Source organism: Ornithodoros turicata, chromosome 3 (genome assembly GCF_037126465.1).
Source record: "Ornithodoros turicata isolate Travis chromosome 3, ASM3712646v1, whole genome shotgun sequence".
In the NCBI taxonomy this organism is placed as follows: Eukaryota; Metazoa; Arthropoda; class Arachnida; order Ixodida; family Argasidae; genus Ornithodoros; species Ornithodoros turicata.
In genome coordinates, this window is record NC_088203.1 from 30868614 (window position 1) to 30885322 (window position 16709).

General features: G+C 47.2%; 2 protein-coding genes across 3 annotated transcripts; both read right to left on the bottom strand.

Annotated features, from left to right (window-relative positions):
* Positions 1 to 154: 154 nt before the first annotated feature.
* Positions 155 to 7992, bottom strand: LOC135390149 (uncharacterized). Of its 2 annotated transcripts, XM_064620137.1 has the most exons (3): positions 7577 to 7992; positions 3007 to 3223; positions 155 to 2101 (listed from the first exon to the last, which is right to left on the bottom strand). In XM_064620137.1, the coding sequence occupies exons 1-3, from the start codon at positions 7849 to 7851 to the stop codon at positions 2006 to 2008; spliced, it is 588 nt and encodes a 195-aa protein (XP_064476207.1). In that variant the 5' UTR covers positions 7852 to 7992; the 3' UTR covers positions 155 to 2005. The 2 variants fall into 2 exon arrangements, with proteins under 2 accessions (XP_064476207.1, XP_064476208.1); XM_064620138.1 differs by lacking the exon at positions 155 to 2101 and having other exon boundaries at positions 2766 to 3223.
* A 6842-nt stretch (positions 7993 to 14834) lies between these two features.
* LOC135389255 (uncharacterized) lies at positions 14835 to 15968 on the bottom strand. The gene has a single exon (XM_064619320.1). The coding sequence runs from the start codon at positions 15966 to 15968 to the stop codon at positions 14835 to 14837; it is 1134 nt and encodes a 377-aa protein (XP_064475390.1).
* Between the last annotated feature and the right edge of the window lie 741 nt (positions 15969 to 16709).

Sequence of the window (16709 nt, forward strand, 5' to 3'; positions counted from 1 at the left end):
TGGACTCATTATAACCTTTTACCCTATACCGTAAACCGTGCTCTTACCGTATAGTGTGTGCAGTCGCATACATTCAGACTTCTATTTGCGCATACAATTTTATATAACTGCATACAACCCATACATAAGGGTCTGACTTTCGGGTTCAAAATTTCTCACGGATTTGTCAGGGGAGATCGTCCGACATTTTTAAGCCTTGACTGGATTTGATTTAGCACACTCTGCAAACTGCGGATTTGATTTAAATCCGATTTGTTCCCTCAAATCAGCATCAGATGTGCTTCATATTGTTCGTCAAATAAAATTTGCGTCAGGCGTGCATACAGAATACTACAAAATAGTATGAAATATGATTGGAATTCGGGGGGGGGGGATATGATTTAAGTCGAACTGGTCCAAAACATATTGGAAGGAATAATCTGGAGGATTCAGATTCAACTCGAGAGTCAGGTCCTACTAATAAATATGTAAATTATACCTACTACACTTTGGAGTGAAGATACATAGTATTGGCTCAGTTCCACCAACTTGAGTTGACACTTTAACCGAGATCAGTCTTCCCTAAACTTGTTGTTAATCGTCAACACGATTGCACCAAAGCTGAATAGCGAGATTTCCCTCAGGGTCACAGAGCCGTTGGTAACACACACACCATGTTTAGAGACGTCTAATCTTAGTTCAACTGTTAACTTGCGTTGGTGACACCGAGCCCTGAACCCAGTTGAAACATAGAAATGCTAACAAAGATATCCTTGATATGATTCATAACTTAAAAACCAGAGACCAGGGGACAAAAAACGAAGTTATAGTTGAGGTTTAAGTTATGGATCTATACCAGCAGCTCGCTTGCTACCTCTATATCCTCTCGTTATTGATATGATTATTATGGGTATTCTTTTCTAATTACACGAACAGCACATCAGGGTATCTCTATTTCTGGGGTCTAGTTCTGAGGCCTAGACAGCCCCAGACTCAACTGACAAATGGAGATCGACTTTTAGATCACGTGTTCAAGCGCGGCTAAAAACTGCCGTGAGAGATATCCCACGGCCAGGTCCAGTGGCCTAGTTAACTTCCTACAATGATGGCATTCCACACTGAGACTCTGAGGCGACCCAGGTTCGAATCCGGGCGCCGGCTCTGCTTTCCTGGGGTTTTGCCTGATATAATCATATAACTTAGAATCATATACCTCTAGCAATCATATTGCTTAGATATAATCAACAAGAATTGGCCGAGGTAGATCGCAATTAGGGACGTCTCAGACACGTAAGCCTCAAACGCCCAGAAATTAACGAATTGAATATCTTAGGGAAAATACCTATTTTCCTGAGTTGGTTGAATTCCTGAGATGCTTCACAACGAATGTCAGCACAGCTCCCTGTGAAGTCGTCCCAGGATGCACGCTCCCCTCTGCGATAGTCGTGACGTCCCCTGAGTGTTGCTAACCATGGAAATCAGGTCCACCACCACCACCCTCGCCGTGAGAGAGGGCGCGCCTTCAGATGTCACACCGTGTAAATCCCTTGGCCGCCGTGGTCGCAACGACGCCACAATGGCATAAGCGGTTGTCGACTGAGCAACTTCTCTTGTGCAAGCATTTTTTTCCCTTGTGCGCCATTGCTCACTTATCTTCTCGTGTGACCTTGGCAACTAAATGAGCAGGATATCGAGAGTGCACGCTTCTATGAAAAAAGTCATCCTTGTGGAACCACGTAGTAGCCTATATTGTCTGAATATAAACAAAAAGCTCACAAATACAAAGTTGCTGTGATGAAATGAATTCATAAAAGATAATTTTTAAGAAAGGATCTCCAGAAGATCTGTGCTTATACTATGCAGAAGCGATGTCAGTGACTGGTCCTGGTTATGTGCCTGCAATAGTTAACATCCGTCCGCCTTTCGCACGTCATCATTCCTTCATCTGTTATCACATCATCTCAGCTCATCCTGGGTACAGTCGTGACGCAGCCCACATTCGTGAGGCCAACAACGGCAAGCCGGTTTACGTCACCACCACCACCACCACCAGCATCCAAAAGAAATGATGCTTCAAAAAAGTTTGCAGCCTCTGTGTGTAGTGTCTTTCGCAGAGGCAGCCCTACAAAGGCATATATACTGTTACGAGATGATAAATCAATATAGCAGCAGCAGCGCTTGTCGACTGCATCTAACAACTCTCTGTATATCAGTCTACAGGTTCGTTAGCATTTCTCTCCTATCTGCTACACGGGTGAAGTTTCCACAGCTCAGACTTGTGCTGAGCATCCCGGAAGCAACCGCAGCGTGACACGTGTGAAGACCAACAGAACTGGTTGTCAGTGATTGGCCTTCACCTGGAGCAAGGATCTTTAAAAGCAACGCAGCGCCGCCGCTATGGCGCTATGACCGCGCCACCGCTCGGCGTCTACATGGAGCGGCTTCACGAAAAGCTGCCCGTTCGCCCTACTCTGTCTTCTAGGTTACGCTAGTCAACATTGTGTTGCTTTCAGTGCCCTCTCGCTTCACAAAGGTGAAGCGCTCGCTTCGTAATAAATACGTTTGAATGAAATATGCGCAGTCTTGGAGCGAGATATTTCATACACATGTTCCCGACATCTTAACTTTCTTGAATTCACGAATGACGTGGTCGAAGCTTTTGATGTGTTGCGGTTTGCATTTACCGCCTTCTACCCCCAACTCGACTACATAACAAGGACAAACACTGATGATCAGTATACTATATTGAAGACCTCACAACGGAACATCGAAAATGCAAATTGTCATAACGTTATTAAGCATTTTGTATTGCTGAGCAAATACATATGTATATGTCTTGGTCCAATCGGCTTTGTCAAGTGTAAGAGGCCTGGCAGACGGCGTGATACATCACTGAATGCTATACAAGAAAACGAAACAAACTGTTCGCACAAAACTACGGAAAGACATTCCTTCCCATTTTCTCATTTACAATTACTATTGAAACGATTTGTGAAAAGCGGCCTAGTCGAGGTCGAATACATATACCGTCTCCCCATGTTCCATCTGGTTGAAGATTGCGAGCGGAAGAGATGCGTTGCTTCGGTTCCCACGGGTGGATTCGATGTTTCCTGCGGTGGTAGTCTCGTTACGCACCTCAGTATTGGAATCTACGTTAGGCTTGACGCTGTCCTTCATGTACTTGACGGCGATAAAGGCTAAAGCTGCCGTCACGATCGATATTCCAGAGAGAGCCATGCACAGTCTGGAACGAAAAAGTGTAAGAACTATAGTCGGTCCACATTCATAGCACCTTTCGTCGAGCTCGACACAGGACTAGACACGTTAAACTATCAAGTTGACTTGTAATGTCTGGCACAAAAATGGGAAGACGCTGGTCGATGACGGCCTGTGATGACAAAGTGGCGGTCCACATGACGAAGAAAAGACGCTGTTCTCCCAGAGGTTACCGCTTCAGAGACAAATTCGAGAAAGTCCTATCATGCTCCGAATAGGAGATGAACATATCAGTGATTACTGAAAAATACAAAATGATGTCGCGGGAGAATCGGACCCCATGAATTTAGAACATGCCTCATGCCAGGGCGAATGAAAATGGAGCGACCTTGCCTCGTAACAGAATGGAATCCAGCTGATCCTGTTGACTGCGCCATGTCAGGCACAAATGGGAAGATGGCGTGGCCCCGCTGGTCGGTATCGGCCAGTGGCGGCCCCATTTGGGCAGGAACATCAGGCGATTTACCAAAGGCAAGACACACGTTTATTAAGGCTTCAGGTTGGTAAACGGCCGAATCAAAGAGTTCATATAAATGTTACGCTTGCCGATGTTAATGTCGACGCTGGCCGATGAACTCCCGTGGCCTCGCTCGCGCCCATCGCTTTTGTGGATGGGCGATGCCACGATGAAGACGACGATTGGTCGGCGGCAGTGATGATGATGATGATGATGATCACAATAGTAAACTTTCATGCGATTTTAGCTGTACAAACATCATCATAAAATCACCAAATCAATTTCAGGTTTCGTTTACCTTATTTCGTAATACGTAACGAAAAGCTGATTAAATGGGACAAAAAATGCGTACTTTCTGTATCTTCTTCATGTTGACTTGAACTACATATGGTGCAACATGCGAATGAATGTTCGTACCTTGCGCAATATGTGCGCATTTTATGTGGTTGATAATACAGAGTTTTACGTAGGTGGACCAAAATTCAAGCGCTCTAACACAAGTTGCGGCCTTTCCCCGCGCACGCCTTGTAGAATATGGTCTGCAGAACGTTGGGTCTGCGTCCTCGCTTGCGGCACCGCTGCTAACAACCAAGACTTGGAAAAGAAAAAGAAATAACAAAAATCGTCAAGACACTGCTTCGTTAATTCTATAATTAATTGGTATGCCGTCAATGTTTTGGGTTGTTTGCAGACGACCCGCCCACATTGATTTTTGACGGAGAAGTACTCAACCCAGTGGAGTGTCTTCGCGTCATTTTTGAAAAATCGCAGGGCGCACTCAAAACTCAAAGCATACGGAGTGGGGACGACGCTTTGCTTTCACGCCCCAAAGTGTTTGATACCCCTATTCTAAATATTTCCTAAATAACAATTTCAAGTGAATATAGGAGAGAACAGCGCATTTGGGTCAAAATTAGTCATTAAAGGGACTGTAAGTGAGTGGGAAAGAAACTCCTTGATTTTCTGAAAGCTTCAGATACGTCAGCTCTGCTGTACACTGAGCGATTACGTTTTTTTTAGAAAAATAATTTCAAAGATTGCTGGGCCAAGCGAAATTTGCGGACTCCAAGACCTGAGGCGAAGCACACACCTTCATCTATTGAAAACGCAAGCGACTAGGCTACAGGGTTGCGGAATGGGATCACCCATTTCATTCCGAGGAATGAAGATTTGTGATAATTTCATTCCTTTCAATTCATCGGAATGAAAAGGTATGGTCAATTCCCACTCGTAGAATGGCTTGGCAACCCCATTCCATTCCTTTAATTCCACCAATAAAAGAATTAGGGCCGGTACAGTAGTGCTGTAGAGGAGATTGACATTACCCAGCACAGAAGAAGCACGAAGACAAGGTTATTTCGCCTTCCTCCTCTTCTTCCTCCTCTTCATTGGCATCATCATTACAGGTGGTTTCCACTAAAGTAACTGGTGCAAGTGATATGGGGTTGCGGGCCTCACACTAGTGAAGCCAAAATCTCCATGTTATTTTTTCTTAAAACCAAACCAAACCATCGCCCTTGACCGTGTGGAACCTAGACCATTACATTCCAATTCCATTCCGCCTGCGAAAAAATGCCTAATTCCATTCCCAGGACAGTTTCCGCCATTCCATTCCACTTCCATTCCGGGCTCTGATAAATCTGGAATGATTCCGGAATCATTCCAACTCCGAAGTGGCAACTCCGCAACCCTGCTAGGCTAGCGATCTGGCAGGTCATGGAAAACTGCAATATGAGCTTCGTGGTCGAACGTGCACGTTTGGTGCATTCCGGAATACTAGAATGTAAGCCAGACATCCGTAGAAACCGCCTGGACGCGAGGTTTCGCACACTACAGCGATGTCAAATGACTTCCACAGTTTTTATCTTCTGGTCACTCTGCTGTCTGCTCACGCCAGGGCGGAGGGTAACGGTAGATGAGAAGCGATACGGAGACGCGGAGAGAGGGAGAGAGAGAGGAAGGCCAACAGATGGCGCACATCGCAGATATTTCTTACAGGTTGCAACAGTTTCAATCGAACATCTCAAGAATTGCTATTATTATCCAAAACAGGTCTAATAGGAATTAGTAACCTGTCTCAAAATGGGTTGCGCAATACTTCAGTATGACAGTATATGACAGTATACAACAATACGTCAACGAACACAGTTTCTGGTGACAGCTTTACTAGGTGTTTCATCAACCATATATATATAGGGAGGAAATGTAGCCGAAGCTCTTTGGCTGCACGTAGAACATGTGTTTATAAGCCCCAAACGTCGCCAAATCAGCACTGGACAGCTGTTCCGACTTTATTAGGCCATCGTCAGCAGTGCGCAGGTGGGCCCACCTGCGCACTGCTGACGATGGCCCAATATGGCTGATGAGGCTGATCGCCTCTCATATTGGGGGCAAAGGAAAGCCTGGTCTCCGAAGATGCGCAATCAACAAACTAAATGAAAAAAAAAAAAGCAGGTGTTCCTTCACGAATTTTTGGCGGACGATCTACCGACCGGGTTTTTGTTCTGAAAACGGCTACGATATCAGGTCACCGAAAGCAACGGATGTTCTCCCTGGGACAGCTTCTATAATTAAAAAGTTAATTAACGATTTTTCGGTAATTAATTATTTGTCGGTCGAGCAACATATGGCCAAGAACGCCCGCTGGCCTAGAGATGATAAAAGTGAAAACAGCATGTCTATAGCCCTTATAGTTTTTCATGAAAAATCTGTATCGCCTAAAAAAGACATCCTGTATGTACATACATACAGGAAAGCACGCTATAGAGAAATATGCAACCCACGGCATTTATCTCTTGTGAACTTTCGCGTCCTATACTACAAGCAATTTTCTCAAATTTCAGTTGAAAGAGATTCAATGACTGTATTCTGAGATGATGAATGGCGAGTTTCATCGCCAGGGGCGATAATCTACTCCATTGCTAGATTAAAGTTCGTGAATTGAATTCTGAAATTTGCAAATCAACGTATATTTTTCAGCCGAAAAATGCACGTCTCTCGCATCTCGGATTTACGCCCACTCCATTACAATTCCTACTCCAATGGTAATAGCTAAAAGGAAAAAAAAGCGGGACGCGCATATCGACTGCCACAATCAACCCGCCTTTTCAGAGAGCTGGCGCCACCGCTCGGCTAACTGGCTTAGTAGAACGGTTGTCAATCATGGCGTCAACTAAAACCATAAACAATTAGGGTAACTGGACATAACCTGAAGTTCATGGACCGTCCGGGATGCAACAGTTTACCTGGGGGGGGGAGGGGTACTCATTCTGGGAGGAATTCTGCTCTGGGTTCAGTCGTTTGCATAGATAAAGAAAAAAGCCAAACATTCCTTGCTGCATTTATCTTCGCAAATGCTGAACGAATATGCTACTGGCATCAAAAATCCTTCCGCTCCATAAGTTCACGAAATGTTGTCTCTCACCACAAATATGTGCAACCCGATAACATAAACATATCCCTCCCCCCCTCCCCCCCCACACACACACACGATATCGTGTGGATACGAATGGCAGATGACGAATGACAGCCTCATTGTCTAGTCAAAGTCCCGATAGAATACGCCACTGTCTTGGGCATGCTCCGTTAACATTTTATGAAATGGCCCATTCTGCGTGAGGCCGACTCCGCGCTTACCGGAAGGTCGAGCCCTGTGATGCCAATGGGCCGATCTGCGGTATTTTCTTGTTAAGATTTCCCCCAGTTCGGCCAAGCTCTATTCTTGCAGAAAAGTGTCTTAGAGAAGCGTAAAGTTTGAGTTTGATTGTAGGAAAAAAAGCGTAAAGTCTTAGTCTCCGCAGTATATTTAATGCTTCCCCAGGTAGGGTACCTCAGTAAAGAAGCAATGAGAAAAGAAACACATACCGCAAGATTTTAGATTTGTAGATTGAATGTCCCATGAGTGCGGCAGTGATGAGGGCGATCCTGGGATTGATTGCAGGCCTGGACGCCGCAGGGGATTGTTCTTCGGCATCTGCAGAGGATATTTTGTTGCGTACATTGCTCGTCGTTGTGCTCGTGGATGGGCCCTTGGACAGGCCAGAGGTGAAGAGGGTGCCCGTAGCATATTCCCCGGAGATCTCTTGTATACCCGTGGGCAGTTCCGGGGACATAGACTCTTCTTTCGGGGATGACGACATGGGGGAGCGATGGTTCGGTGGTTATCATGCGGCAATATACTACACGTTTGACGGGGAACGGAGCCAGTAGAACCGTGACACGATAAACAAGTGTGGGCGAGTGAGGCGGTACTGGATCGAACGTTTCGGACCTGGATTAGGCTGAAAGGCACGTGCTTCAGGTGATGGCGATGACTGTGGGCATGAGTGAATGAATGAGAAGTGGAAATAAAGTGACGTGTTTTTTTCTCCTGAGTCGCAAATCAGAGCTACGTCACAAGATCATCAAGCACAGTGGGCTACAGAAATTGATTAGTGACGACAATGTATAGAGTCGCCATTCCTGTTTTCATTGTTCTCTTGAAAAATATTTATTGCACCTGTACTGGTGTCTCACTTGTCAAGATGGGAAGGAGAGAGGCAACAAAGTCCATAGAGCGCCAAAACTACGGTGAGTATGTGAGAGATGATGATGATGTGAGAGAGAGAGAGTGTGTGGTAGTTAAAAGTTATCTACAGGTATGAGCGATGAGATGGACCAGGATAAGAGAGAGAGGAGGCTGACGATAACAAGTGAGTATGGCAGTTAAAGCTATCTACAAGTGTGAGCGATCAAGTGATCCAGGATGAGATATTTACATGAGGAGTTCGGTGATATTGGATAAAAGCGGAGTAATACCTAACGTCTACATCTGACTAACTAACCCACACATGGTCAAAAATTGGATGACATTATTAAACGTCACAAGAGGAGTGTCACCCAGTAGAAGGGCTTGGTGGAGTGGGACATGGTATCTGTAGAATGCGGCGAAATGCTGTTGGCGTTGGTGTTCGAAGTGAGGGCAGGATGCCAGTACGTGCAAGACAGTCAGGCTGTCACCGCAGTGCGCACAAGCTGGCGGATCCTGACCTCTGAGTAGGTGGTGATGCGTGAGCCATGTGTGTCCAATCCTCAGTCTCGCGTAAAGAACTTCGGAGGATCTGTTGATGTGTTCAGTCCGATGCGGGGGCGAAACATGTGTCTGTGTGAGGTGTAGCTTGTTATTTTCTTCCATGCCCCACTCCTGCTGCCACTGTGTGCAGACAGCTCTCTTTAACACTGGCAGGATGTCTTGGTAGGGTAGTCCTAGAGCTGACTCCTCTTGTGCCAACGCTCGCCGAGCCTCACGGTCGGCTCGTTCATTCCCCGGGATCCCAGTGTGGCTGGGGACCCAGCAGAGACAGATTGAAAAGCCTCGGGAACAAAGTTGGGTCGCAAGCGCTCGTACTCGCTTGACGAGGTGATTCTTGCTTTCATAGCATGAAAGCAGCGCACGCACAGAGCTTAGCGAATCGGAATAAATTACTGAATTTTGAAGGTCGTTTTGTTGAATGTGCCGCAGATCCAGGAGAATCGCATAAAAGCTCTGCGGTGAAAACTACGGCGTTCGTGTTCAGGCGTGCCGTCATAATGGAATCACCTTCAAGGGCAACGGCCGCCACACCATTGCTTACTTTGGTCCCATCAGTGTAGGTTGCATGGTGGTTCCCGAAGTTATGGTGAATCTCCAGGAATTCCTGGAGAATGACAGTGTGTGCAGTGGATTGTTCGTCAAACTGTGTCATTTTTAAATTGGATTGTATTAGATGTCTCTGCCAAGGCGCAGCATCGAGGACTGCCTGCTGCAGGGGAACGCCTGAGGGGCTGAATCCTACACGGGAACTCGCCGCCTGCACGCGAAGCGGAAACGTGGGTACAACAGAGGGCTTTGCAAGGAAGAGTCGCTCCAGAGCGGGGTTTTTCTACAGTGTACAACTGGGTCATTGCCCTGGCATCTGTACTTTAGCGCAGCCTTCACATGTTCAAATTGTCTCCGTCTCTCGAGCGACCATTCATTGCCCTCAACATATAAACTCTTCACAGGGGACGTCCGGAAGGCACCGGTGGCGAGTCGGATGCCTTCGCGGTGGATGGGGTCCAAAACCTTCAATGCTGAAGGCCGCGTCGAGCCATACACGACACTCCCTTTCTCAATTACTGATCGTACAACCGAGTCGTAGACCCGCAACAGTATGACTTTGTCGGCTCCCTACGATCGATGGGATAAAACTTTGAGTATGTTGGAGGATTTCAGGCACTTCTGCTTTATGTAGTTTATGTGTGGCACAAAAGACAGATTCTTGTCAAACACCACCCCCAGAAATTTTTGCTCATCAGAAACTGGTAATGTGCTGCCACCGAGGAGCAGCGAGGGCTCAGCAAATGTGCCTCACCTCCTCGTAAAGACAACACACGCTGTCTTTTGCGCGGAAAACCTGAAGCCGTTTTCATCAGCCACTTAGAAAGACTGTTGATCGTGAGCTGCACTTGTCTCTCAGCTGTCGAAAGACTTGATGCTGAGTAGGAAACCTGGACATCGTCTACGTAAAGGGAGTACTGGACGCCAGGTGGGATGGCTCTCGTTATCGAGTTCATTTTCACAACGAATAGCGTAACGCTCAGCACAGACCCATGTGGAACCCCGTTCTCTTGTACAAAGATGTTAGATAAAGTGGAGCCCAGACGGATACGAAACTTTCTATCCCTAAGGAAATTCTCAATGCACCTGTACATGCACCCTGTGATACCACATGCGTGTAGATCTTGCAGAATCCCGAAGCGCCATGTGGTATCGTACGCCTTTTCGAGATCAAAAAACACGGACACGCAGAACTGCCCACGAACAAAAGCCTCTCTGATTTGTGATTCTAGGTGGAGTAGGTTGTCCTGGGTGCTTCGGCCGGAACGAAAACCACTTTGGTGTTTGTCAAAGATACCTGCCTCTTCCAAAACATATACGAGCCTTGCATTTACCATGCGCTCAAAAGTCTTCCCAAGGCAGCTGGTTAATGCGATGGGGTGATAACTAATAGCAGTAGACGGGTCTTTCCCTGGCTTGAGAACCGGAACCACCTCGGCTAGCTTCAAGGACAACGGAAGAGTTCCTTCTTTCCACACACGGTTAAAAAAGTGGAGTAAGATATGTTGCGACTGGGGGTGTTAAATGCCGCAACATGTCATAGTGTATGCCGTCAGGGCCAGGTGCAGTGTTCTTTTGTGCATGTAAGGCCATAGGCGCCGACTGCGGGGGGGGGGGGGGGGGCCCTTGCCCCCCCGGAACATGAACTAGGGGGGGCGCCGCCTCCCCCGGGAAGTCCCGCTAAGAGACTGACACCAACCTTTGGGGCTGGGCGCGCCCGGGTCAAACGAGCGAAGAGGCACCAACCCCAAAAATGCATCTTGCAATTTGTAAAATATGTATCCGCCCACCATACTCATTATCACAGTATAGAAGTTGAGGCGAAGAAACACAGAGGATGACACAACACATAGCCTGAATTTCGCCCGAAGCAGTCAAATCAGTGAAACGAAGGAGTCGAAAAGGTACCAGCAGCTGCCAGTAAGGTGTAACGGTAGAATCCTCGGAACGCATATCCGTTGGGAGCGGGTTCAACTCCCGCTGCTCCATTTCATTGACCATATTCATAATATTGCGCGCATTTCGAGTCAAACACAGGGGATTCAATGCATTTTGTTCCTTTTGCACTCAGTTTTCAAAGGCGTACTTCAGTTGTGCACATGTTCACTGTTTACGTTCTCTCTGTTTTTTCTTTTTTTCTTCCTTCCTCTTATTTCTATACCAGTTCTGCATACATCATAAGATTCCGCCAGAGTGTGTGATTCTTCAGCTTTAGTTTTGTGTTCTTCATTTTTCTTTTCCTTTTCTTTCCTTCTTTTTGTTTCCTTTTGCTTTCTTTTTTCTTTGCCTTTTTGTCTTCCCCATTTCACTCTTTTTTTTGGAATAACACACCGTCATCCATCTGGCTTACCTTTCTTTTTTTCTTAATAAACATATCCCCGCCCCCCCCCCCCCCCCCCCCGCCAGAGAACTTATTTCGCGGAGCGCCCTTGGCCCCTCGCCCCCCCTGGGAAAATGACAACTCTCCGCCTCTGTGTAAGGCTCTCTGAAGTTCATGTGCGTTGAAGGGTACATTGTAAGGTGCTGTATCTTGGTTAAGCTGTTTAATGATGCGTTTTTCAGCAGCAGTTTTGTGTAACAGGAAACGCTGGCTGTAATGTGAGGAGCTAGACACGTGTTCAAAGTGTCCGCCAAGCACGTTAGCCTGTTCCTCCAAGGACGTACAGGGAACGCCATTCTGTGAAAGACAAGGCACAGTAAACCCTTTGTATTTCCCGGAGATCTTATTGATACGGTCCCACACAACTTTGGCTGGAGTTCGCGACTTCAATGTACTCACGAACTCCTTCCACGAATTGTGCTTGGCCTCCTCCCTTGTGCGTTTGGCTATAGCACGCTTCCTTTTGTATTCGATCATGTTGTCAACTGTCGGGTATCGACGCAAACGAGCCCACGCCTTTTGTTGTTCCTTGCGCGTCTGTTTACAGTCGTCGTTCCACCAAAGCTTTGAACGCTTCGGCAGAGAGGACGACGTGTTGGATATGGATTATGTAGCAGCATGTATTATCGTGTTTGTTATGAATTCGTTGGCCTCGTCGATACTCATGTTGTCAGTGTTGTGTAGGGTCAGGTCAGCCAGCACGCTGAACACCGCCCAGTTCGCGTCCTGCAGCCTCCAGCGGGGTCTTCGCGTACACAGCACAGCATCATCACACTGATACTCGACCCAAGTTGGAAAATGGTCACTGCCATAGGGGTTTTGGATCAAGTGCCACTAGGGGCGCGCGCCTGGAGTTTAGCGGAACGACGTCAGCGCCAATTTCTCCCCTGTCAACGGAAGGCGAAACTACCGTCCCGTGTGTGCCGGAGTGTGCGGCTGGGTGATTCCACGCGAAATGATCCAGCTGACCTGCTCGGCCCCTACAAAACGATCCCGAATTTTTACGAAAAATTTTTTAGCAGTCACTAATAGTGCAAAACGACACACCACGAAACATTTCTTCCCAAATCTCAATGTGGCGGGTGCTGGACACGAGCAAAGTTCGCAGCGCTGGCGAAAACCGTGCCTGGCGTGAACGGCAGGTGCGGCTCATAGAAAGCACCTAGAACTGTGTGGTTTTCTTTTGCGGATAGAGGAAACTATGCTCTACACAGCATCCATATCCCGGTTGTCGTGCTGTAATCGGTGCAGGTATACAAAGGCCGGAAGTTTCGTAATTTTCCTCCTACTTCGCGATTTTTTTGTGGACAATCAAACCATTAAATTTTAGTGAACATTTTTTTCCTGCCAAGGCACGAAGGAATACTTCAACAGGAAAAATCGCCAGACACGTAACTTTCATAGTCATTGCAGGAAAAAAAGAGGAAGTATGCGATTTTTCCAAAATTCGCTACAATCGAGCGTAAGCTCGATTGTTGTAACACGCAATGAAGAGGTCGGAAGATACGCCTGAAACCAACGCAGTTTTATAGAACGAGCCTTCCTCTAGAACATATTAAAAAATCTCGAGGGTGTTTTTTCGTATACAGGAGAAAATAATTTTGTTGTAGTAGAGGGTATTACGACCACAAAAAGAAAAGAAAAAGACCAACAAAAAACGCTGTCACCAAACTTCATCCGCACGGGCGACTTCCTGTCTTTCGTTCTGACAGTGAAAACCCCGGAGCGGCATAGCTTTTGTAGCGAGGACAGGTCCTGAGCGTCCTATCGTCAACTCGTGCACTCCAGTCAAATAAATGTATCACAGTGCAGTGAATATGTCTCTAAACCCCATGGAACGTAATTTCAGTGGGGCTTTAAAACAACAGTGTTTTCACGAGACTGCCCTTTTAACCACTGAAATCTGTAACACACATTTGGCTTCCACTTGAGCATCATTTATTCAGTTGTTAGAACAATTGCTACAGAATAAAGCAAATGTTGATATTCAGATAATATAAGCCACAAGTTTATTTGGTCTCACTGAGCTCATTGAGGAGATATGTGAAGTAAAAATACTCTAGCTTTGGGATTAATTCTGAAAGAAACGAGTCATCGCGAGTGACTACCACCGTCTGTGTCTCCTTCGAACTGTACACAAACAAAACACCCTTGGAGAGGTTGAGAACATATAACTGAACTTGGATTTGAGTGTAGTAGCAATGTTGATACCTTAGTGATACCCGTCCATCACACAGCTCTAGATATTCTACCAAACATCGTGCACCATCTTCAAAATTAACGCTCCGGTGAAGTATGCTTCCACGTTCTCCACCTTGCCGAATCCACAAAATAGACGCAACATTGCCATAGCTAGGAAAGCACTGCGGCACAACGCAGAAGTAGCCGTTCACTTGCTTTCGCTGGAAACAGCTGCGCCTATGGCCTGGCTGGCGCGAGACGGTAATTACTCCGCCACCGCGAGTGGCGCTGTACGCAGTGAACTTGCACGCCACCTGGCCGAGGCGTTTCACCCTATGGTCCCACTACAGATGGAAAGATCCAATGCAGAGAAAGTCCGTGTTGATGTGCTGCAGTATGTTGGTTGTGTTGTGTTCAGGAGTGTGATGGAGTCGCGGAGGAGTAAATCCTCAAGAAGTCTGCTCCTCGAGTCCAAGTCTGAACATCCCCACAAACGGCTGTGTGCATTAAAATCCCCCATAATGAGGAATGGGGCTGCCAGGTGGTCTAAGAGATCTTCGATATCCTGTCGCTGCACATCTGCTGCGGGAGGAAGATATATGGAGCAGAGCGTAAGTGGTGTAGAGAGATTCAATCGAACAGCCACAGCTTCCAATGTTGTTGTCAACGGCACCTCAGCTGCTGCAACAGACCGGGATGCTAGAATTGCCACCCCACCTGAGGATCGCGAAACCACCGGGCGATCCCTCCGAAACATTTGGTATTGTTGGAACGGATTTGTGTGTCCAGAGTTCAAATACGTCTCTTGGAGGCAGACGCCAATTGGCCTGTGCGCCTCCAGGAGGTCATGCACATCATCAACATTTCAATCATCAATCAATCAATCAATCTTCAATCATCAATCTCATCATCAATCTTTTGCGTATTCAGCATGTTTTGTGTACTTAGGGTGCTTGCACCCTGGCTGGAGGTGCCTTCGGTGGCACCTTCTGCGAATGTCCTCTGCCTCGACCCGGCTGTTTCCCCTTCTGTTGGTCTGGGGAATGCTGAGGGGTTGGCGATAACTTCTGCGGCGTGCAGCAGTCATCGACATCCATCGACTGGGGTACGGTTTGGACCGAGCCCTCACCGCCCCCATTCCCTTCGGAAGAGGTATTGCCAGTCTGATTGGGGCTGGCGACCTCCTTGTGGCCAGCCCTTGGGCAGGCCACGTTTTCCTTGGGAGACACATCAGCTGTGTCCCCAACGTTTGTGTTGGGAGTGTTGTGTGGAGACTCAGTCTGAGTCTCCACAGATTTCCGAGGTGGCGCCACTCCCCTGCGCATTACCTCGGAGTACGAGCCCTTTCTAGAAAATGCTACCTGTGCCTTCGCTGCAGTATAAGAAAGATTCTGCTCAACCTTAACTTTCAGGATTCCTTTTTCGTCCTTCCACTGTGGGCAGGACCTGGAATATGCTGGGTGGCTACCACTACAGTTGATGCATTTTACGGCATTTTCACATGTTGGCGACTCGTGGTCTTTCCCTGCACACTTTGCACATGTCGTTTGTCCACGGCATGTCTGTGAGCCATGCCCAAAGCGCTGGCATTTAAAACAGCGCCTTGGGTTTGGAACGTAGTGCCGTACATTACAGTTGAGGTAGCCAGCATGTATTGTAGTTGGAAGAGTGTGGAGTTGGAATGATAGTACGACATGTTTTGTTGGTATTTCTTTGCTGTCTCTACGCATAATTATTCTCCGTGCACTGACCACTCCATGCTCTCTGAGGCCTTCCTCAATTTCAGAGTCAGAGCACATCAGGAGCTCTTCTTCTGAGATGACGCCTTTTACGATGTTTAGTGTCTTGTGCTCAGTGACTGTGACAGGTATGGCGGCAATTGCCTTCAGGGATTGGAGGGATACGCTCTGTTCCTTTTCTTGGACCTCCACCTGGATGTCACCACAGCGGAGCTTTCGAGCAGTGTAATTTTTGCCAATCGTCTGTTCCAGAACTTTAGCAGTTGCAAATGGAGACACATGACCAGAATTCAGGGACACCTCCTTTGATGCAGGTTCTGCCTGATAGCAGAAGAACATCTAGGAAAGCCAACTTGAAAGAAAAGTATGAGGTGAGGAAGAAGGAAGATGGAAAGACCCACCTCAGAATCTATCCTCGAGAGTGTGGTTGCAAGGAGCCTAAAAATGTGCTTGGGGGTTCATCGGTCAGCTTCTAACCAGCTCACAGTTGGAGAAGCGAAGGAACCTCCGGTACCAGCTCTAAGAGTTCAGGAATCACTTCGTCACTTCATCCGACTGTCAACGCGTCATCGTCGGCACCACCTTGTTGAAGCAATTAATAAGAGAGATAATTCCACTTTTCACCAGGCCATTCTGCCATACCGAGGCATCTCACCATCATATAAACGCATTCCAGCATCGCCTTTGCCATGGTGGAGTGTTGTGCCTCTCAGAGTCAATGCAGAAGTTCCAGGCCTTTCGTCGAAGAAGTCCTCACCCCCTTGCATGCAGCGACAGCTGAGCTTAGAATTGATCCAACGTCTGGATGATCGCACGGCGGTATATACGGATGGCTCCACAATATCTACAGGATCCGCCTGTGCCTTCGTTGTACCAGCGTCGAATACTGCGCGCAGTGCTCGACTATCGCATCGTACTTCATCGACAGCAGCAGAGCTACACGCTCTTCTTCTAGCCATAGAGCATATCTCGTGCGCGCCTTCCCAGGGAAAATGGGTGATTTTCTGTGATTCTAAAGCCGCTTTACAGACCCTTATGACACCGGGTACACACCACCTCTCAGCTCCTGTACTGAATGAC